Below are 24361 nucleotides of genomic sequence, written 5' to 3' on the forward strand. Positions count from 1 at the left end.
AAATAGATCTATGCACTGTAAAAATGCTCCTAATGGGTTGTGATGATCATGCTGTGTGCAACCAGAGGATATGCATCTACTCTAAGTGCTTGGACATGCACGGTCTGCGAACAGACTCACAAAAGTGCTAGAGCACTTCCTAAGCTAAGTGAACTGAATCCTTGTCATGAAGCAGCTTGTCCATGTACACATAGGGTTAAATGTGCACGTGACATGCAAAGCGGCACGACATCCACCCCCTTTGAACGTGCACATCCTCCGTATGTGTCAACCATTATTCCAAACTACAATCAAAAACCTGTAAACACATAACCACTCGTCCACTCTAAGCATGCCATCTACAATGTCCTATTCTACGGCTTCATGCGAGCATATCCTTCTCCAGGATAAAAGGGAAAACAAAGAAATTTTCCATCAGTAGAACTTAAGCATCCATTAACACATAAACCATCGTGAACACTGCCTGGATCATATGGCATTTAAGTCAACCATCCCAAACCATGCACATATCCATCTCCTCCAGGATCAAATGACATATAGAAACATTGGCATAATTCATAAGCATCATGGTATCCTCCTGGATCAAAACATGGCATGGAATCCCCTACAGCATCGGGTAACATCAAATTCCATATAGCATCAAGTAACAATTGATATTTCCATATCCCTTGTGCAACCTGCTCAGCTAATTGCTAATCCTCTATCACGGGCAGGAACATTGGTAATGCAACTTCACTCCCCAAACGCCAAGTCTGAGACTGCATAAATTGACACACTAATCCAACTGTGTAGATTACGTTTGGACATGAGATGATCAAGTAGATCCTACCATGTCATCGAAGGCGCTCTTAGTGTGATCACAACATTCGTACTACACGAGGATTGGTAGCTCCCAGTCTAGGAACAACGTAGAACTATGCCGAAAGCCTCCATTATGCACGGTCAATGTTCTTTGACTGTCTACCACCATCCATAAGTCTCCACCTTTCAGCACTTAAGAGCTGGTTCCCACCTTGTCCAACACTCCAATAGGCTATACTTAGGCTAAATGCCATTTTGGTATGGCAACTACGCCCTTTCCACGTCTGACGATTAAGTTAGGGTAAAGTTAGTTCATTGCCTGCTCCAAATTCTTCAACGCCCCAAGTTCACCTCTGATTCAACCAGCGGCTGAGATCGCCTTCTGGTCTACTCCGAATTACAGATCCCCTTGGAAAGACTTATTGCCTCCTAAGAGGCCTTATGAGCTCCGTTTGTTGCTAAACACTAAGGTCTACCTACTATACCACAAGAAGTTTTGAACAGATTCTCACATTGTGACTTACCTCATCATCATGAGCTTCTGCGAGGGAGGCACCACATACCTAGCTAGGTATGTGCTGCCTCTCGAGCAAAAGCTCATGATGTTATGCATTGTATGAAAAACACTGAAAAAGACTCCATTTTCCTACATGAGAAAATTTCTAAATCTTCTTGTGTATACAATGATAAAACTCTTAAGGCATTCTCTGCATAAATTTATATACAATTCTTGTTTTGGCATTAATAAATAACTAGAAAAAGAAGGGACTTATATGAACTCCCTACTTGGATTTGGTCATTAATTTTTAAAGGACATCCAAAGCAGCACAGCAAGCTTGAAATGCAAAATTCCATTTGATCATGAGATACAATTGTAGAAAAATCAACAAAACTTGAGGTACAGAGATCAGAAAAATGGCCTTCTATTATATCAAGGCAAAAGAAAAATGTTAAATTATGGCTCTCCTTAAGCCTAAAAAAAAAAGCCTATCTTACAAGGGTACATTAGATCCTATTCATGGAAGTATATGGCTTGAAGAGTCCCTCTCTGATTGGTCCTCATTTAGCACTTGGGGTAATCTTTGGGTGGAGGCGGCAGCTTCTGGTTGGGCGCAGAACCGTCCTTCACAATGAAAGCCATCATCATACCCCATGTTGTGTGCATCTCAAAGTGGCAATGCATCAGCCACACACCTGCACATTAAGCATCACAAACCATGGATGAGAAGAGCGATTTTTCCTCATGTATGTATATGGATGTGTATATAAATCTAATTTATGTATATGCATATGTATGTGTGCATGTATGTTTGTATGTATGTATGTATGTATGAAGAATCAAATTGTTGAAGCAGGAAACTAGAAGAGTACCTGGATTGTCTGTGAAGAATCTGATGGCAGCCCAACCGCCGGCTGGAACGGCAACCGTGTTCATAATAGGCGGATCTACAAGGTTGAAGTTTGCAGAGTCCCTTTCTTCATTATATGTGCCCATCCCCAAGCCCACGACATGGAAGTTGTAGCCATGTAAATGAAACGGGTGGCTCTCAAAGAAGAGGGAGTCGGTGTTTTGGAGAACCAGCTGCACATTGACATTGAAGTCGACTACCATCACCTTTGTACCAAATTCTGCAAAATTATTTGCCAGGTTTCCATCTGTGTAGTTGTATTGAAACATCGGCATGCTCGGAAAGTCTTCCTCGTATGAGTCTTCGGCTTGCGCTGGCGATGTATCCCACATTGCGGCTACAGATTGGTTGGGGTGGATCTGCTGGTAGTATGCCTGCATAATAGCCATTGAGTGGATGAGCTACTTGTTACAATCCATCACGCTATCACAAGAAGATTTAGAAATTTTCTCATGTAGGAAAACGAAGTCTACAATGCATAACATCATGAGCTTCTGCTCGGGAGGCACCGCATACCTAGCTAGGTACGATTGGGGGCAAGGGACCACCAGGCTGGTGGTCCCCTGCCCCCAATCGTACCTAGCTAGATATGCGGTGCCTCCCTCACAGAAGCTCATGATGTTGAGGCAAGTTACAATGTGGGAATTATTGTGAGAATTTGTCCAAAACTTCTTGTGTATTTTCTGAGTAAAGCTAAGAGCAAGTTACATGTTTTTATGAAGGTTTTAACAGTGGACTCTTTCTAGCTTTCTTTTTAACAGTGGACTCTTTCTAGCTTTGAGGTTTTCTTGGACTCTTTCTAGCTTTCTGGCCTTATCTTGTACATTCCTCTAATCAATGTATAAGTAGTTTTGCACAAAGAAAAGAGTGTATGTCTGTGCATGCATATGTTACGTGCTATACAAAAGTTTGTGCATCTGTGAACATGTGCATGACTATAACCAAAACAATTGGACAATATGGATGAGAGAAGCTGACTTGATTGAATGATATTTAATCCAGGCATGCATAGGAGAACATTCTTAAAGAGCAATTACATGCATAGGAGAGCCATACACAATCACATGCTGATGTCATTTAGCCCATTTGAGGGATCGGTTTCCAACCTGCAAGATGGCAACTGATGGAAGCTCGAATGTCACATTGTTGATGTTTGTTCCAACCGTCGCTCCTCCAGGGCCAGGTCCTTGGCAGACTTCTCCTGCTTTGCATTCTACATAAGAGTAACCTACTGTGAAGAGGAAGCTTCGGTCCACAGTTTGCGGCGTCCACGAAGGATGCTCTTGGCTGTTCAAGCTTCTCAACTGCGATACATAATTCAGAGCAAAAGCAGAATCATTGAAGGCTGGGAATGTGGGAAACTCGAGCTCCTCCACTGTTTTGTTGGGCGCGCCTTCATATATAAAGAGACCTGTCGTAGTGATGGTGGGATACTCGACCCTCAGTGGGTCGGGCGGCGAGAATACGGCAGCACCGAACACATAGCTATCTACATCTTGGTCTGCGGTGATAAGCACATCGGCCGTTTGTCCAGGTGCCAGGACTATGATGTCAGTTGTGTATGGCTTTGAGAAAGAAGCATCAGTTTCGACGACGGTTAGCATGTGCTTAGCTACTTGGAAATACATTTGGAAGTTCATGGCTGCATTTATTATCCGTAGAAGATATGTCTCACCTTTCTTGACTCTAAGAGTAGTTGCATCTGCAAAACACAGGAACACTAGATTACATGCGAGCCTGTAAAGCATGAAGCATACTACTTTGGATGGTTGCATACATGATGCCGGAGATTTGGGAGACAATTGTGGAAATTTGGAAAATGTGCATAATTTTCTGTTAGAATGGAAGACCTTTGAGCAAAGTCAAAGAAAAAGAAGTGCTCTTACTTTCTTGTGAGCATGGATACAGAAGCCCCGGTTGTCCGTTGATTGTGGTCGCATTAGAAATGTTATATCCCCTCCCATTCTCCAAACCAAATTTCTCAACATCATCAAGTTGCATGTTCCACCATTCACCTGCCAATTAAAAATCCAGATATCAGCACAAGGAATAAAGAAAATGCTCAGCGATGAATGATTCGGCCAATACAAAAGTCTATATAATTTATTGTACCTAAGAGGAGGGGAAACTCTGCCTTGGGCTGGATGGGAAAAGGGTAAGGCTGGCCCTTTGGAGGCATGATTATGAAGGCCCCATACAACGTTCCTCTTTGCCACCCCAAATGCGCATGCCAGAAAAGTGTCCCTTGCTCTCGCACCACCGTGAAGTTGTGATTGTAATGCTCTTTTGGCTGCAAAGGGCATTGGGTTATGTAAGCCGGACCGTCAGCCCAGACGGTGAACATCTGCCGCACCCCATGCCTGCAGAATGCATTAAAACCATTAATAAAAAAGCTTGTGTACAGATTTATAAAGAGCTGCATCTCTTGAACTGAAAGCTCAAAATAAAGAGAATAAGATCAGAACTTGATTGATAGTGATGATCCTACAGTAACCTCCATAATTTCATATCCTGCATCTACTGCTCTTGACGACATTCGATTACCAATGGTACTACTTTCAAATAGAAAAAAATGCACACTACAGTTGAAAGAGGAAGAGCAAAACATTGAGCTTATTAGCAAAAGCAAAAGCAAAAGCAAAAGAGAGAGCATGGGTACCAGTGGATGGTGACGTTCTCATCGATGTGATTGGAGACCTTGATGTTTACAAAGTCGCCTGTGTGCACATACACGGTTGGCCCCGGGAATTGGCCATTTACTGATATAATTTGCTTGGTGCCATTGCATAGCCTTGTCACATTTGTGTACTTAATCTGCACAAGCACACAAAATAATGAGCCACAAGTATGTGAGATTATGTTTTCCCCATGGATTGATACAAATGAGACAGCATTAAATATAGAAGAGTGTAATTAGATGCATTCCTGTTTTGATTGTTAAGCTTCATAAATCCTTTAGAGAGGATTCAATCCAGATTGCAAATAGTTCAGGTTTCAATTTAGATGTAATGACTGCTAATTAAACGTTGGAAACAGCGGAGAGCTAATTTCCACGCCCCTTGGTCCACTATATAACCTACAAAATATGGAGCTTAAATCCAGCTTAAAGCAGTCATTTTATGGAGGTCACACCACTTCGATTTAATCCTAGCAAAGCAACTGCTCAAAATGCTGTATCTAATTCTAGATTAGCCTGCTCAAACACTAATTACAATGAAAGCATAAGCAAGCTGTAAAGGCAAGTGGGTTGAGCAGAAAGAAGAGGGGAAAGCTAATCTTCTGACCTTGAAGTGTAAATGGTGGGTGCTAGTCCCGTCAGGATTTTCTTTCTTGTTTGCAGAGGCGAGGGCAGCGAAAGAGGTCAACAAGAGGGAGGATAGGAGCAGGCAGCAGTAGTAGAATGTGGGCGATCCGCGGCTACTCTTCGAGGTAACCATAGCCAGAGGAGCAATGGGCAGGGTTGGATCAATGCAGTGAGATATTTAGAGGAGCTGGGGGGATATGTAGAAATTGTAGAATGTACACGAAATTAGTGTTGAGGGGGGAGGGAGAGAGAGAGAGAGAGAGAGAGAGAGAGAGAGAGAGCACAAGGTGTGATTATGAGTGTGGGTGCGTACTAGGGTAGGACTGTTTTTGTAGCTGGAACCTGAAGTAGACCCAGTCTTCAGCTACTGTTCTGTATCCACAAGAAGTTTTGGACAAATTCTGACTTACCTCAGCATCAGAGCTGCTTCTGCGAGGGGGGCGGGGTCCGCTGCCTCCAATCGTAGAGCTTCTTTGAAGGGGACGGCGTGCCGTGTCTCCAATCGTACCTAGCTAGGTATGCGGTGCCTCTCGAACGGAAGTTCGTGATGTTATTCATTGTATGAAAAACACTGGAAAAAGACTCGTGGATCTGATTCCAGCCTCCAGGCTTCTTTTAAAAGGTCAAACACTTAATAACCTTATTATAAAAAATTTGACGATAATTCTCTAGCTTTTACTATTCAAAATTTGACGATAATTCTCTAGTTAAAGCATGATCCTGTACAGTCTAAACCTATACATTATCAAGACAAAACGTTGACCTGGCGATCACTTTTGCCCTTTTTATCCTTTTTCCGAATTTTCAATTTTCAACTTGTTTCGTGGTGGCATTTTTTAATTGATGGGCTTTTAAATCTGGAACTGGAATAAAGAAAGGCAGCTATCAAAAATTATGCATGAGCTGGAAATGCGTGATTCGTGATTCGTGATTGTGTCCGAGACGGCGACTGAGGACTGCGCACACAGTTTTATCCAAATTTCCAAATTCTCAGCCATGCGCACGGCAAAAAACGTTGCAGTTTTACACGTATTGCACGTGCCTTAATAGCGCTCCTTTCACACTTGTGCAGCAGACATTTCCCGCGTTCAAGGCCCATTTTCACAATCCTCGCGAGTCGCCACGATAGGGCACAGGTTCAAGTGCCCACAAGGGATCTCCGGTGAGAAGACGGGTTAGAGATCAGGACGCCAATTTGGGCCATCAGATGCAATGGGGAACTGGGGTGAATTGGACCTCAAAAGGTGTGCCCCCAACAATTAGGTGGGTGAATTAGGCCACAAAAGTGGCGTCCTACTACTCGCAACGTGAACTACAATATTGTATGTCTGACGTGACGACATGGTCATCGACGCACGCTAGCAGGGCTTTCATGTGGCAACCAGAATGTCTCGATTTCGACCCACAACACGGGGTGGGCTAAACTCGGAGTGAACTCGGGGCACTGCTTTCACCCCTAGTTCAACCTAGATTGCTCTTAGTTTTCGATAATTTACTCCTAGTTCACTATGGCGATCGAACGGCGCCGAAGATCAAAGCCGCGCGCCCTCTCTCAATTTGGGTCCTTGATCTCCACTAGGCCTCGATCCCGTGCCATATAGTGATGATGGGTATGAGCATTGTTCATCATCGAGGGCTCTCCCATCCTCATCACTAAATGACACCTTACTTTTGGAGGGGATCTATGATTGAAAATTAGTGTTGCGTGTTGGTGAAGATAACAATCGTTGATCTTGAATGTGAAGTTGATGTAAACCAAGTGTAAACTCGGGCAACCATGAACTCATCGTGAACTTGCATGTGAACTAGGTGTGAACTCTGCAAGGTATGTACAATGCATTTTAGATGGTCCATAATCAACAACGATCTGGGACCTGTAGATCCCCTCCAAAAAGGCGGTGTCAATTAGTGTGGTGGCTTTCCCATAGGCCAGCTAGAAGCACTGATCGAAGGCCCTTGAATGCACAAGGAATTGCCTCATAGTCAATCCACCAATTGGAAGTGCCTCATCCAAAAATTCCTACGGCAACTTCCTCCAAAAATTCCTACAACAACTTTGTTAGGGGCGCTTCTACCACCACCCAAATTGAAGAAGTGGGTTTTGATGGTGGGCTATAGCCGGTTTAGTGCAGAGGATGACTTGTTAGCATTTTCATGGCCCCTATCAATACTCAAAATCAAGGGAATGACCTCCACATTTGCAACTCAAGGGGGGTACGTTCCATATAAGAAGGATTGTATACTAATGGAAGGTTGGCCACTGTGGAGTGCCAATGGGAACCTCCCAATCCCCCCCCCCCCCCCCCCCCCCTCGGTACCCACAACCATAAAAAAAGGCCATACAATTTGTAGGGCCTTTCAAAACGATCCCGCCATACAATGACAAAAACCTCGGACACATGAAGCAATCCATAATATAATACGTAGAAGCTTTCCATGTGCATATGGCCTTTATGAAAAATATAACATGTATCCATACTTTTATTATATATACTATCTATTAAACAAAAGAGGAGTACCATCCATCATGGTTGCATAGCTTCACAAAGTTGTGACTTGCGCATAGTAGATTCTGTGACCGTTGCATATGTGATTCTTGCCCATTGCCCATTTGAAGTGGCTTCTTGTGCCCAAAGTTACGAGCATGGTAAAGGATGCCTCAAAGCAACGGTGTATAGGATACTAGCTGGTTGGGAGCTGAAGGGTGGCTCTCCCAAGGAGAAGCTCTAATACCCCTCATTGTGGAGATCTACCATGACATTTATGAGGCCATAAAAGAGGATGATGGATGTTATCAAAAGGAAATATGGGATACACACCCTTTTCCCTCCTCAAAGTTGTGATTGATTGAATGCCCATGACTACATCATTAATGAAGTTGAAGTGACCATTAGCCAAGCTCCAACGCGAAGTTGATTTGATAGAGGTCAATTGGCGGAATACAACTATGCAAGGTGAGATGTTCTCTATCTAGCATTTCCTCCTCGCAGATATGGTCAGTACTGTAAGCCTTTTATCTCGTGCATTGTATTAGTGAAAGTGGAAAAAATCCCATTCCCAAGCTTAATGATCAATTTTAATTTTGGCAACCTTTAATATGTCAACCTTCCACTAAATTTCTAGAGCTATTCATGGGCTATGCTAGCATATAAACTAAAGGCATTTGTTGGAGACAACCATTAGCTAAGTTCGGGACACACACACACACATAACAATATCTTTGACTTCAGCACTGATGGGCAACTAATTATGACCAGACAGTCATTGGGGTAAGTTTGCTACAAGGTGATGGTGTATAGGTGCAAATCACGGGCGGTGGTAGAAAGATGCCTGATAGATTTTTGGGGATCAAGTCTAAAGATTGGGTGGTCGGTTATCACCGGTGCCAATGTGCAATGACACAATATGCTTGATAGATTTGTGGGGAGCAAGTCTAAAGATTGGGTGGCCAGTTATCACTGATGCCAATTAAAAATCAAACACCGCATGTGCAATGACACAAGATGCTCATGATGATGTGGACAGGATTGATGTACAATGGCACAATGATGTGCTATTGATCTGCCAGCCAATTACAAGCTGTCAACTTCCAGTAAACCCCACATATTGTAGCTAGCTACCACCAACTTACCAAGTCGTCCTTGTTGCTCACACTCTCTTTAGCTCCATCTCTTGCTAATTTTATTAATGGGGGCCACTTCATCATCATTATCTCTCTCTCTCTCTCTCTCTCTCTCTCTCTCTCTCTCTCTCTCTCTCTCTCTCTCTCTCTCTCTCTCTCTCTCTCTCTCTCTCTCTGAACTGATATCTTGCAAGCGTTAGAGCCAAAGAAGAAAGGCTATTGACTGAAGCACATGTCTTTGACTAGGAGAATGTTAATCTTGACATTGACAAGTCCGCGACAAGGTCCAACGGTCCCAACATAACTCTCCAATGCTTTCAGGTAATAAGTTGGCGGACACAAATCTTAGGCAATGATTATGCTCATACTCCTAGTGCCTATGTAGTCACTAATTGTGCTACTACCTCAGCTTCATCCCGACCGTCCATTGGTACTAGATCTTGTGTCATTTGTGGGCGCAACAATCACCAGACAAAGGACTGTTTCAAGAAGAATCTTGTATTAATGCGGTAAGACAAATCATCCTTCAAAAAAGTGCTTCAAAAAGGGTAAAAATCAAATTCATATGGTTGATGGGGATACAAAATCCCAAATACTTTTTGTTGACAATGATGTTCTTTAGATCAACTCTTTTTATGTTTTTCCTAGTAAAAATAAATATGTACGGGATATAGACACTTCCACACACACATAAGTGGTAAGACCTCCCAAAAAATATCAGTTTTTGTTAAGTCCTATTTTGTCTCGCTTCTCATGAGATTATTGGGTACACCTTAAACCTAACTTTTGGAAGTTAACCAAAAACTCCATTTGTTGGTAGCTAATTTTGACCCCTATCTATCCGAGGGGGGGGGGGGGGTTACTGACATAGCACCAGGTTATGGGTACAACAAAACCCTTGGTTGTGAGAGAACCTAAAACTCACGATTCACGAGTATACCAAAAACTTGAGATATCATGAGAGTGGTGTTCGTAGTTCGGGCTTGGGGGGGGGGGGGGGGGGGGGGGTACGTGTTGGCTTTCAAGCCCAAGTTTGTGGAAACATGCCCCATGGCATGCATGCTATGAATAGAGTTTGCAGTTGAATTTGCATGAAAAGTCCTTTACTCTATATATGTAATGGGTTTTTCATTAATCAAATACAAGCATATCATTCTTATTATTGTATCGACTTCTGCTCTTTCTCTCTCGTTCATCTCCTTCTGTAGCACTTCCTCTCTCACCATGGCTTCCCCACGGTTGCACCCTCCCTAGCCTCCCTACATGGTTATGCTCTCTTCTTTGTTCATGTTGGTTGACATGTTTTCCCTCCGCCATTGATGCTTGTGTCAAGAACCCTACCACTATCAATAGAATTATTAGTGAAAGCCCGAGTAGCTCAAACCTTATAATCAGAAAGAAGAAACGAAAAAGGATCAAGCATTGAACAAGCACCACCTATAGAATGCATATAGGTATGGGTCTCAAAGTACCTACCTGAACACTCACCAAAAACTGGCAAATCGTGCATGGTCCACTTGAGAATTCCCTTCACATGGGCATGTCGTCGATCGACCGATTGGAACATGTCAACCACATCAATCCGTGTCAACAAGATTTGAAGATCTTCTATACATGGTGCCAAATAAACATCCATGTTTTTTACCTTGTACTTATTTGGAACAATCAGTGACAATAGCAGATGGCCCTTCTTGATTGTCAACCATGGTGGAAGATTATAGTTCACCAAGAAACATTAGGAAAAATATGGACTCTCCTTGGGCCTTTTTGATTAGTGAAGGCTTAAGGGAGAACCAATGAGAAGGCTCTTGGGATATCACCTAGAGGGGGAGGAATGGTAGGGGTGCAGCCTAATTGTCTCCCTCTTCAATGCTTGGTTCTTAGAGAGAGGTGGGAAGTAGGCTAGGGGGGGGGGGGGAGGGGGTAAATAGGAGGAGAGAGGTGTCATAAAAGAGGGAGGGACCCCCCAAAAAAACACGCGCATGCTTAAAAACCCAAAAAATTGAAATTTTTAAAAAAGTTCCAAAGTTGACCCATTTGCCTCCAAAACTGCCCCAAAACATAAACTAACTTAAAAAAAGTCAATTTTTCCCCCCAAAATCCACTTTTCTCTCTCTCCCTCATTACTTTTCTCTCCCACACTCTCCCTCCTCCCATTCTCTCTCTATAGTCAAGGCAACCATAGCCAAAAGCTTTCCACCACTCTCTTCCTCTCTCTCCATAGCTCCCCCTTCTCTCACACCTCCATCAACCCTCTACAGTCCCACACTCCATAGCCCACAGCTCCACTATCCTCTCTACCTCTCTACCTCTCACTCCTCTCTTTCTCTATCTCCACTGTCAAAGCCACCATAGCCACCATAGGCAGCTCACCTCACCCTCCTCTCAGCTCCTCATTCTCTCTCCACAGTACTCAACTCTTTCAAATCCCTTCCTAAGCCCAACTTCCCAAGCATGTCCACGCATAGACGGCCCAAACCAGAGATAGAGGAGATTGTGTTGCACAACACAAAAGACTCAGAGGGGGTATGGATCCCACAAGTGTTCAAGAAGGGTGCATGGATCTACATGCAACCGTCACGTGCTGGACCTCATCGCGTACGGTGTCGAGGCGTATTGGAACGTCATTGGACGGGCCGGCTATTGACATTCAAAGAAACAAAGTCCGGAATGGTGGCCATCGTGCAACACGTCTACAGTGCAGCTGAGCTTCACCTCAAGAGAGCTTCTACTCAATTTGCACCTCATTGTAAGTTTTCATGGTTTAGCTATCCCATGCATATGTCATGTTTACGTTTATGTGATCATTATGTTTAACTAAGGACATTTGTAAAGATGTTTTTCCATCCAGCTTAGTTGAGGAGCAGCCGCTTGAGTGCCTCTCAGGCACGTTCATGGTTGTGCATGCTCACATTGGGGAGCTTATGTTTCCTAATGTTTCATCGAAAAAACTTACCGAGCAGCGAATATTCATGTACTCCCACAAGTACGTGGTGCCGAAGTCAAGCCAAAGCTATGGTAGGTTAGAAGCCGTGGAGACACCCTCATTGCATAGTGCAGAATGGCCAACTCCAGACCATTGGGCTTTGCTTTCTTTCAAGCGCAAGGTGCTGCAAGATTTCCAAGGGTCCCTAAAGTTTGGTAAGGCAACCAGATCGGTAGGTCTCAGTTGGCATTGTCCCATTCATTTGTTTGTGCATGCATTCCGCTCTCTACCGATTGTAGAAACACCAACAATGTTTGTTTGCAAAGAAGTTGACATAGATGAAATGGACACCATTCTAGGTGTCAATTGGGGCTATGTTGACGGTTTGCATGATGGTGACCGTTATAAGTGCAATGTGTCCCCCACATAGCCTTGCCTTCGGTATTTGAAAGCAAGGTGCACCTTGTATGCACGGTTTAGCTATGAGAGGTGGATGCACAAACGTGGCAAATGGATACCCTTGCAGCTGACAGCCGAAGAGATTCAATCCTTTGAAATTCGTGTCCGCATGCCCAATAACGAGGTGGAGGTGGTTGCAGTGAATCCGCATTGGACTCTTGCCAATCTTCAGGAACACTTTGTCATAATGGGATTCGAGGATGTCGGTAATGCAAGTTTCAAACTAGAACAACGCAAGGTCTGCTTTGTGCTTCCTTAGCTACCTTTTCTTATTTTCTGTGGGTTTTTGTATTTTGATTGCCCATTTTTGGTTGTATAGATTGGAAGGCGGATGGAGGCCACTATGCTTGTTTACAAAGATTGGGCTACAGACGAAATCATCTTGTCTAAGTGAATTGGCTTGTAACTTTAATCGTTTATATATTGGATATTTTATTAAAGATTTTGAAAAGTTTTAAGGTGTTGTACTTGATTTTGTACTTGAGTTTTAAGGTGGTGTAAATTTATTTTTTAAATCCATATTTTTTATTTTTTTCGAGATAGAATATGTCTATATAAGGAGGACCACCTCCTCATTTCACCATTTTCATCCCAGCATTGCAGAGAGACCTAGCATACCCGATCACGCAAAGAGAAGACATGGCTACTACTAGTGCTTTAGATGCATTCCTTATTGAGGTTGGGCATGCAAATCGCCCTGAGCTTCAAGCATTTTTCACAACCCAACCCGATTTGGAAACCACCTTGACCCTCCACTCTCAATCTCTTGAGCACATTACTTCATACATTTCCACGTGCATGGGGAGATTCATTGTTGAGTTACCAAACTGACCAGGGCAATGGGTCCATGAAGGCCTTCTCCACCACATCTACCAAGGGGATAGGACATTTCATCAGCGGCTTGCACGCTTTGCCACTATAGCACAACCCGCCGGACAATATGTGCGGCTTGAAGCTGATGATGTGCGAGCAATGCGTAAGGGAAGGATCGGAAACACTTTTTTCTTTGTTCAGGCCATAATGAGCGAGTGCCCAGCAGGCCCTGACGTAGTGCTACCTCACTTGCAGATCGGCGGGGTATTGGCTGATGTGAAGGACCCCAAGCCCGCGGCCATTGACTCATCCGCAGAGTAGAGGACGCTTGCCTTGACCTACCCTGTAGGGATTCAAGGCCTCTTGGAGGCCTCTCTATCAGTCGGTTCATCCTCGGGACCACCAGAAGGAACCACCACTCGGGATGCCATCCCTGAGGTAGAGATTACCCGCTTCTCCTCCATTGTGGTGGGTGAGGAGGAGTTTGTGTTTATGCACGATTTGGAGAAATCCTTTGAGCTTCGCATGGATGAGTGTTTCGCCATCCTCGATGCCCATGGAAAGTTTGAGCTTGATACCACCACCTCCCATGACGATGATCTCCTACTTCCCATGGGGAATACTTTGGCGGACACAGTGGCGATCGCACAAGCCGAGGTGGCAGTGGCCGAACAAGCCAAGGTCTCAGAGGAGGAGTTTGTGGCCGTGTAAGCCATGTGTTTGGCTAAACGCGCAAGAGTGGATTCACCACCACCTTCTGCAACACCTGTTTTGCTTGATCCAAAGGGGAAGTCAAGCGTGGATCTTTACTTGCACCTGGATGCTGATGAGGAGGATCGTAGACAAGAGGTATAGATGCTCACTTACATTTGATTGTTACAAATGATTTTGTTAATGTTATATCATAATTCTATGCCATATCTCAGAAAACCTATGTTCTGCAGGATGTTCTGGAGGTTGACGCCTGGGCGCAACGGTCAGGGGGGAGGAGGACGCCGTTCGGACCTCAAGCGGCACTTGCTCACTACCTCGGCACACTTCCCACTGGTGTCGTGGTGTTTGTCCATGCCGACTACTCTCCCAATGGTTGCTACAACATTTTTGCTCTCCGTTCACTCTCCAAGGCGTTGTGTTTAACAACACTTGCCCAAACGGCCAACCTTGTAGTGCTTGTAAAGAAAGATTTTGCAATATCCACTTTCGGTGTAAACTTTCGCGGGCGCCTTATTGCCCATGTCGGCATGAACCAAGCTGTAGGGGTTAATGACACCCAAGAAATCACAACCACTTTACTTAACAGGGAGCCACCCCAAAAGGCCAAGTGCCAGAAAATTGTAATTAGAAAGATCCTAAAGCAAAAGCCGGATATCATGTAAAGCATTGATTTCTTTAATGAAACTACTTTTTGCTGTCTATGACTCTCTTTCTTGCAAGGTTTTGAATTTCTTATATGTTGGGCTTCCATTGTGTATGAGAAGCACCATAATTTTTGCTATGACTACTAAAGGGTTTGGCAGGCATTAAAATTTAAAAAATGTATACTTTGTTATATCTAGGCTTCCAAAGTTATGTATGTGCCCAGTAAAGGGCTTGGAAGTCCCTAAACAATGCTGCCACAAGGGCGCGCATTAGGGCTTTCCATCAGCAGATGAAGTGTGCAAATGCGCGCCCTTGTGGCAGATGAAATTGGACACATCTAAGTGCATACCCAAGTACAAAATAGAGTGACAACGCATTAATACCCAGTTGCAAAAGAGAAACACATGGATACCCAGGTAACCTTAAGCCCATCTTGCCCCAGATACCTAAAGATGCATTAACAAACCACAAAACTGTGGCAATATCTAAACCCTTCTTGGAGAATAGGAGCATATCCAGTTACAAAACAGAGTGAGAAGACAATAATACCCAGCTGCAAAACAGGAAGACATGGATACCCAAGTAACCTTAAGCCCATCTTGCCCCAGATACCTAAAGTTGTATTAACAAACCACAAGAGTAAACTTTGTGGCAATATCTAAGCCCTTTCTAGAGTTTAGGACTGACATGGACTAAGGGGGGATGAATTCCAGCAGCATCTATGCTAATTGAAGCATTGAAGCAAACAAAACATACTTATTGCTTGTCAAAATTGTCTGGAAACCACTGGAGAGTGTCAGCAAAGCACTAGGAGAGGCTGCCACAAGGGCGCGCATTATGTCCATCCATAGGCCTCTGGAAGCCCCAAATGCGCGCCCTTGTGGCAGCCAACTTGGGGGCATTCCAAGCCATTTTGAACACTTTGTAGATGTTTTTTCCATGCAATAGTGAGTCACATAGCATGGATACATCAGGAAGTGCATGCCCCACTTAGCCAAGGTGCTAAACGTAGGCAATTTTTCACAATAACAAGCTAATGGCTACATACATACAGTAGAAGGTAGACAAAACTTGAACCAGTGCTACATTGCATGGTACAGAATTAAAACAATACAATGCGCACTGGGGTATACAATAAAAGACGCTTATATTCAAATTCTTCCCAATACAATGCACAGAGTGGGATATAGAATCAAAAGACGCTTGTATTCAAATTCTTCCCAATCTTGGAGTTTCGTAAATACAAAAAGGTTGATGCCTACTTACAAGCTACTCCTCATGGCACAAACGGCGAGCAAGCTGCATATCCTTGGGCATAATGGTTACACGCTTTGCATGGATGGCACAGAGGTTAGAATCCTCGAATATGCCAGTTAAATATTGCTCTGCTGCCTCTTGGACTGCCTCTATGGCCACGGCGCCCATCCGAAATTGAGTGTTGTACAATTGCAAAACCTCCCTGCATAGCCTTGCAAAAGGGGCCCTCCGAATCAAGAGCTCGGTGCTCTTGATTCTCCGCAAAATCTCCGCAAATTTTGATAGTGTCGAATCTCCGCAAAAGCACGGCTGCGCTTTCGTACCTTCTGAGGTTGACGTGGAGGTGCATTTTTGGCACGAGTCGGGGCAGCTTGCTTCCTCTTCTTGTAGACAATGCTCTTTCTCTTTTTTTTCTGCACAGGCACTTCCAACACCTCATAATCGGATTCCACCCACTCTCCATCTGATTCGTGCTCTTCACTATCGACCGGATGTGATGGTGTAGGTCCACTCCCTTTAGGAAGTGTCTTACCCCCAATAGACATGTGAGCTTGATAAGTTTGTATTTGGACGCCAACCCATGGGGCATCTTCATCCGTTTGTGTCTCTTCGGAGCCTTCTGACGGCTGCTTTTGGCTGTTTGTTTCTTTGCCCTGGTCGCTCTCATCCTCCCTGTTGCCATCAGAATCGTTGGAGTCCGATGAATAGACAACAAGACGATGCTTTCGTCTCTCTTTTGCTGCTGTAGAGGACTGGCCATGCTGATTTGAAGCTCCAGCTTCTTCTGTGTGGACTTCACCTTGAGCTTGTGAAGTTCCAGCTTCTGTTGCTGTACCTTTGAGTCGTTGGCCATCCGGCCCCTCTGGATATGCAATCCTAGCCATTTGTTTTTTTCGTGCCATGGTTGCACCTAGTAGGGAAGATGACAAAATGAGCCCCTTCAACCTTTAAATAGGTTTTTTTGAGATTTGGGCCCTTTCACACTATGCAGCCAATTGATTGAAACTCAAATAAAGCAATTGAATTGAACAATTAAACCCGGATCATGCGGACGGCTGACGCGACGCCCAAACGCTGCCTTTTCGATATTTAGTTGCACGCCAAGCTTCGTGGCCGAGGGACGCCCGCGAGCGTTTCCACTTCTCGGATGCTGCAGTACGGGAAGCGTTGCGTAACTGCTTTGCTAACATCGATTCTCTTGCTTTCTCAATAGTACGAGTTCTCCCAAAGGTGTGCCTAAAAAACCAATTAAACATCTCTTGGAGGTAGTTGGAGTGTGAACTACCACCACCATGCCGAGTATTCTTGAAGTAGATTCCTTTTGCTCGATAGTGGGACTTCTCCATGCCTTGTGTACTCCATATATCAAGCGAACCATAGCGGTCCATGAAGTATGCACCATGCGCATAGAGAATGTGCTAAAACAACCAAAAAGGAGATAAGCGAATAGAAAAGTTACATTTTCAAACATTGCATATGTATTAAGTCGGTTAAAACAAACCATGTAGTGTGTAATCTTGCTTTCAAACCATCCGTCCTTAGCAGCCTTTGTGAATTCATAAAACACCTTCTTGAACTCCTCTCGCTGCTCAACGGTGGTGCTTGAAAGATTCATCAATTGCACAACCTTTTGAAAGGATGACCATACTAGCTTGCGTTGGTTAGCAACCTCCACATTGGGATCTTTGGCCGTCGTGCATGAACACAAATCTTTCCACAACTCCCACCGCTTCTCACTTGCTAGATCGATACTTGTCTTGGATACCTGCACTGGAGACTTTGACATCTTCTTGAAAAATCGACATGCTTTGGCTCCATTCATGGAAACCTTCTGTGCCACCTCATATGTATTCTCCCTACAAGTCTCTGCTACAATGTTCACCCTTGATCGGTGACATCCAATCTCATTAAGGAGCGTCTCCACCCCCTGCAAGGAGTCTTCTGACCGTTGAAGGGGCTTCATTGTGAAAGCATAATCAATGTGATGCTTTAAGATCCTATCAAATATTTGCATAAACGCATGCAATGTGCAAAAGTGAACATTGTTGAGGGAGAAGGGAATTATGGGGTTCCACCCAGGATCTTTGCTATCCCTATCGGGCACCTGCAACATATCACATGAAAGAACCGAACTTTGCCACTCCCTATTTATATGGTCATCATTATCATCGTCCTGACCTTCCACTTGAGTTGCTCGACTTGTCTTGTGCCCTTTCGTACAGAATGGACAGGGAAGTAAAGAATTTGCACCTTGTTTGCATCCAAGCATGCACTTTATGGTCTTTAGATCACCACATAAATGCCATTCAACATCAAACTCCCCATGTCCTGGAACCATGAGCTTCTCACCGTTTATTTAAGCTTTAATGACCTCTGTGACCCATGGGATTCTACTGAAAATCCATGCAAGGACTTCATGTGTCTCTTTCGGAACTTCAATTGCACCAAGCCACCATATATCCTTCTCTGATTGCACACTAAAAGAGGGCTTTGTCGCTTCACTCGAATTGCAAGATTGCTTGGCATAAGCTAGGGCTTCATTCATAAGCGTGATGCTCATTCTCTCCAACTTTCTCCCTTTAACAATTACACACTCATCCAACTTCAGCACGAACACAAGCTTGCCTTCAAGAACTGCCAACAACATAAAGCCTCAGAATGCATGTTATGACACATCATAGAGCATGTAGACAACTCTAAACTAACCTGCATCACTCAAATTGTAGAAAACAGCCATGGATTGCTGCAATCGTATCAAGTCCACAAAGATATTGTTGAATTTGGTGTAAACAAACCCTTCGGTCCGCAACACACTGTTAGAAACAGCACCGCTTCCCTTCCCGCGGCCCTTCCTTCCTTGTGATTTGCTACGGAGCGGCTGAAGAGGCATCGTGTCTTCAATATACAAGTAGTCCCCTAATCGGTGAACAACATCTTCATTTGACACCTTCTTGGCAATCTGAACTCTCTGAGGAAGTGGGAATAGGTTTTCCGTGACTCCTCGACTTCTTAATGCATCTTTTAACACTTGATGTATTGCTTGATAGCCCTTGGTACTAATCCCAACAGCATCACAAATATCCTGAACATCTAGATCAGTGACAATATTAGAAAAATCTCTAAGAACTCTCTTAGTGATTGCGTCTTTCAAGTGTTTTGCCTTTGGAGCATCAAGCATCCCAATAAAATCCTCTTTGTTGAAACAAGAACGAAGTAAAGTAGCCCTAGCTGACGCATTCTCGCCGACGCACGTTTCTTGGACGAAGTTCCTATTGCCCAAAACAACAATGATGAGCCGTATTAAACTTAAACAACATGAGGGATAGAACATGTTACCTCATAGCTGTCACCCTTCGTTTTCTTGCACCTCCATGTGGTGCAAGAGTCAGAATTTCGGACAACTCTCGTTTCCTCACCCTACCTCCCATGGCAGTACTCTTCATGTGTGAAAGAGTATCCTCAAGCTTTTTAATTACATTTTCCTTGGTTGTGATGGTGCTCTTTGCCTCCTCAAGCGCACTAGTAGCTGTTTGTATCTCAGCTTGAAGATTGTGGAAACTCCCATTGAGCAACTGCCAATGACGCAAGTAGATCTCGGACCGCGCAATCTTGTGTTTGTTGAGTCTCTTGCAGTAGCCCAACAAACCTTGCTCTCCATTTCCAACGTATTGCAACAGTGATGGAATGTTTGTAAAAGACGGATGAACATTGAGAGAAGGATCCTTTGGATACAAGCATCCGTCTATCCAGAGATCCACATTCTTCTCCCCTTGAGCGCGGCGTTCGTTGGCTGAAGGTAATGTAGCCAAGCATGTTTTCTTTGTCGGAACATACTCTTGAGGTAGGCGTAGGAAAAGCCCTGGAGACCTATCGCGTGAAGAGCTTGCTGGGACATTGGTCACGTCGTCAAGAGGCATTGTAGGATGGAGAGATGGAGCTTGAAGGATGGAGAGATAGAGCTTGTAGGATGGAGAGATGGATCTTGAAGGATGGAGAGATGGGTGCGTAGGTGCAGCAGCAGGTGCAGGTGCAAGGGGGATGGGTGTAGGAGAGGAGCTTAGATTAGGAGAGAGAGTTTTCAATTTTGGGGGGAATTTTCTAAAAGTTTGGAGGGAGTCAAAAAATGTTGAATTTTGAGTAATTTAACTTGCCCAGTACCATAGACCACCCTCTCGAGCAAGATAAGTCCTTTCCTACTTTTATATGTCAAGGTCTACATTTGTATAGAAAGAACCAAGACTCGTGGACTTAGAAGGTACTATCTAACCTAACCTCTTAATAAGCACTTCATTTGTTAAGTATGCTAACTTTCTTGTCTACAACTGCCTAAGCACAAGTTGCTCTCCAATAACTTGCACTTCGTTCTTGTATTTTTTGGTTAGTGACACTAGTTGACCTATGCTATTTCATTAGAACTGCAAAAATGTCCTTTCCATTCAGCTGCCTCACATTTGTCTTAATTGTCTACTCCTTCTATAGTTATCATTGCAAGTTCATGATCAATTATTAACCTCACGCTAACACATTTTGAAACTTTTAGCTATACTTTGATGTAAGTTTGCTAGTTGCAGCACTTGTACCTCTCTCCATGCGCCAACAATGGTATATATATTTTCAAATACAGTATACTCTCCTGGGATTTTCATTGAGATAATTTAGCTATGCAGCTGCTCATGTGAGCTAAGGTACTCTGGGATAGTAAACAACCGTTTGTAAGTACCCTCCTACTCAAACACGCTCCACATTGATGTTACACCTGTGATAAATGTTATATTTTTATGTCTCGCCTAGTCCATTGGTCACAGACACAGATTCGCTGGTTTAGGCAGTGTGTAGATAATCATCTTTGTGCAGATTCGCCGATCTAGGCAGCACATTGATAAATTACAGATTCATGATTTTTAAACAGTATTAAATGCAGATTCGCCGATTTAGGCAGCACGTCTTATTGGTGTAGATTCGTCGATTTAGGCAACACCACTCACAAAAGCATGCTGTAGTGGCTGGCCACCACTGCAACTGGTATGATTTTGTTACCCGTGTATATAATGAAAGTGATTTGGATTTGGACTTATATTGTGGAATTGGAATTGGATTGGGATTTGGTATCTGGTGATTATTATGGCAGTGTTTATGTGATGAGATTGACATTATGAGATTGATGATGAGTGTGACCAGTGATATCCTGATTCATCAGGGTATAACATATACTGCTTATTCTAGTGGTATGGAACACTAGAATAGGTAGTATGTGGATGGTGGCAGGCATAAGCAATGTAATTATGATTTTTTTTTAATTTTTTTTAAAAACTATTTAATACAGATTTCTAATCATTGTTCTTGACAAGTATTGTTTGCAGATTTTTATCTTCGCAACTGAGGACAGTTGCTTTCCAACGGAGAGGTATGTTATAGAATTGACATTTTATTATTTATTGCAGCTGACAGGTGGAAAAGACTAGACTCAGCTTGGCCTATGCGAATGTATTTGTAATCATGTACATTTTATTATTCAAGTGCTCTTTTATGAGCTTTGGCCATTTATGACCGGCCGGCCAGTTTGTAACCAATTTGACCATTCAAGAAATCTATAAAAAAAATACGTGCAAGAGGGAAATGGTCACTCTTGCACGGGGGGAGATTGCACCCAGTGCCTACGTCAGTCTTCTCCTCTCTTCTCTTATCTCTCACTGTGCCGGCGTAGCACTTCGCTTTAGGAGGTGCGCCGGTAGGCTTCTTTCCTCTCTCTACCGCTCTATGTCTCTCTTTGTTCGAGTACGGTGTTGCATACGCGCTATGGATTGCGCCAGGTATGCCGATTTGTGCCTTTCATGGATTGCAACGTGTTATTTTGAGTATTTTGCAGGGCAACCGCGCCTTCCGGTTGTAGCAACATCACCAAGTTCATAAGCAGTTGTTTGGCGGCAAGGCAGAGAGAGGGCATGTGATTGCCTTTTGGCAAAATCTGCTTGTTGAGCAATCTGTCAACATTACTTAAACAATTTAAACAAGAACTTTGACTTTTCCTGTAAACTAATATGAAATATATATATTTACCTGAAAATCTCTATAACACTCGTGTCGGACCATCCATAAATATATTGTAGGTTAAGCATTGCAAAAGCTATACAACGAACATAAATTTTGACACCGTTGTAAAGTAGCATGCGGGGAAGAGTTCACATCATCTCTCCTTCCTCTTTGTCATTCCCACGCTATCATTGTGGACAAGATGATTGAGGTTGAGAGATAGTGTTACCTTGACTGCTAGCACATTCTCAACCTTGGATTTCAATGATGGGATCCATGTCAAAGAAGACATCCAACATCTGTTCCATCTCAACGTCTTGGAATGTGGCATCGAGTGTTGATGGCACCAATGGCGGCTCATTTGATATTCGCCTCCTCTGTTGAGTCCACGATGAAATTGAAGCGATATCTAAGAGTGGGCGTTCACCTATTCTCTCCTGACCATGAGATTGATAACGAGATCTTGCGGTTGCTTTCGTATATGTTGATCACATATCTTTTGTTGTAATGAAATTCTTTTGGCTACCTCACTCACAACTCACTTTACCTCTCGAGAACAGTCCTAGAAAGTCCTCGACTTCTAGACTCTATCAAGCACTAAACTGCGTGTCTAGGTGCTTCATTGCTAAGGTATAAATGGAATGGAAAGATAAATCTTCTAAAAAGAACGCTCTAAATACACACTAGATCACTCACCATAAGGATCATTCCCCGACAACGGCGCTAATGTTAGCAAGTCTTCGCGAAGGACGTTTGTAGCAACATAGCTATCTGGCACTAACATAATGTCAAGACTCAAAGAAGTGACTCGGATGGGGCACATAGACTCTTTGAGGTTGTCAATCTCAAGAAGTGAAACTACCAAGCAAACGCAACAACTCAACAAGCAAACCACCACTTAATGATCGGAAAATTTGCCTATGTCCTTTCTCACCGCTCTAGGTCATCACGCCATTTCGACACTCAAACGAAGTCGAATTGCAACAAAACTTTATGAGAAGGTCTAAGATCCATAGAGACACTATCCTACCAAGTTTGGTCGCATTCCGACAAGGTACCAAAATCATGATCCATCATAAAAAAGATCCTGAAAATTGCAACAGAACTATCCAGAAAGGTCACCCTATGGTCTAGGAACACTCTCCTATGGTTGAAATGTCAAAAAACAGTGATTTAAGCACTCAAATATGAATATTAGGCTCACTAACACGTAGTCGTGAACCTCAACAAAATTGACAATGCTTACACTTAATTGAAAGAGCAAGGAAAGAGGAACACAATGTAAGTCTTTAGAAGAGAAAGAAGCTTTGTAGTTGCTTGAGTGTACATACAACAAAGCTTCTTTCTCTTCTAAAGATAAGCCTTATTTTCACATTAAGGTTATTGACTTTTATACCTAAGGCTTTCTAAATGGCTAGTGGCTGGCTCACATGGGCCTTTATACATATCATGATGGAATTACAACTCAGGGAATCGACTTGCTACTCTAGAATCATGATTTATACACAAAGTAGCTACACTAGCTCAGAAAAATAGTAGAGTACAATTTTGGTGTTTGGCTAAATAATGCTCGCCCAAAAGCTCCTCTCTAGATCTTCTACATTGGCACCCTTTATAGCCATTGTGCACATATAGGTGCCCTTGCATGGCCTAAATGGCCCTCTAAAGCCTCTACTAGCACCTTATGGCCCTAGGTCCATAGGGTGTCCTCTAATTAAATTCAACATTAAATCACTTGCTTGTGGTTATGCTAGCTAGTGAAGCAATCCGGGGCAGGCAACAAGAGAGGCAACCTCTAAACACCCCTCAAGGCTCCCTTGCTTCTAAATTGGGGCTCGAGAAACCACAATCAAGAGAAAGCAACAACAAACCCACAACCAACAAGTGGAGGGGCACCACCTAGTTCTGGGATGTGAACTAGGATGCAAGAGAGATTTTGTCACAACCAAGGGGCGGCACAACAAAATACACACAAGCAATCTCTCACCAAGACACACACCAAATGGAAAAAAGAATAGAGAAAAGGGAAGAGAGAGAGGAATGAAACTTGCGTAATACCTCATTTGTGACTTGCAAATGAAGGTTGTTTGTTATGGTGCTATCACGTAGCTTGCACAAGATTAAGCCAATGCTTAGTGAAATCTAACCATTGCCATCTCACACACGTTGTCTTAGGGTAATGGGACGCCTCTCACCACCATACCCTCCTACAATGAGCAAGAACTTGACAATGAGAACACACTAATCACTTACTCAAGCAAGCTCAAATAACAAAACTTAAAGATACAAGTCACCTTGCATTTACCCAATAACTCTAGACAAATCAACAATTCTGTCATAATAATCAATATCTAATTCTCCTAAATGATTTTCTCATGTTA

The 24361-nt window shown here is 43.4% G+C and overlaps 1 protein-coding gene across 2 annotated transcripts; it reads right to left on the reverse strand.

Annotated features, from left to right (window-relative positions):
- Positions 1–1708: 1708 nt before the first annotated feature.
- LOC147449119 (laccase-4-like) lies at positions 1709–6057 on the reverse strand. 2 transcript variants are annotated; one of them, XM_086521687.1, is made up of 8 exons: positions 5925–6044; positions 5495–5856; positions 4870–5024; positions 4323–4570; positions 4097–4225; positions 3317–3912; positions 2173–2584; positions 1709–1995 (listed from the first exon to the last, which is right to left on the reverse strand). In XM_086521687.1, exons 2-8 carry the CDS (start codon positions 5645–5647, stop codon positions 1865–1867), a joined length of 1824 nt encoding a protein of 607 aa, XP_086377813.1. In that variant the 5' UTR covers positions 5648–5856; positions 5925–6044; the 3' UTR covers positions 1709–1864. The 2 variants fall into 2 exon arrangements, with proteins under 2 accessions (XP_086377813.1, XP_086377814.1); XM_086521688.1 differs by lacking the exon at positions 5495–5856 and having other exon boundaries at positions 5925–6057.
- Positions 6058–24361: the final 18304 nt, after the last annotated feature.

The sequence above is a fragment of the Adiantum capillus-veneris genome, chromosome 10 (genome assembly GCF_014529385.1).
Source record: "Adiantum capillus-veneris isolate H3 chromosome 10, ASM1452938v2, whole genome shotgun sequence".
Lineage (NCBI taxonomy): Eukaryota > Viridiplantae > Streptophyta > Polypodiopsida > Polypodiales > Pteridaceae > Adiantum > Adiantum capillus-veneris.

What these genes read in the sequence shown, in the direction of transcription:
- LOC147449119 (XM_086521687.1), bottom strand. Translation starts at nt 5,647, where the DNA reads ATGGTTACCTCGAAGAGTAGCCGCGGATCGCCCACATTCTACTACTGC. An exon ending in CCCACCATTTACACTTCAAG is followed by an intron (nt 5,025 to 5,494) that starts GTCAGAAGATTA and finishes GTGCTTGTGCAG; the next exon opens with ATTAAGTACACAAATGTGAC. An exon ending in GTATCCATGCTCACAAGAAA is followed by an intron (nt 3,913 to 4,096) that starts GTAAGAGCACTT and finishes TGTGTTTTGCAG; the next exon opens with ATGCAACTACTCTTAGAGTC.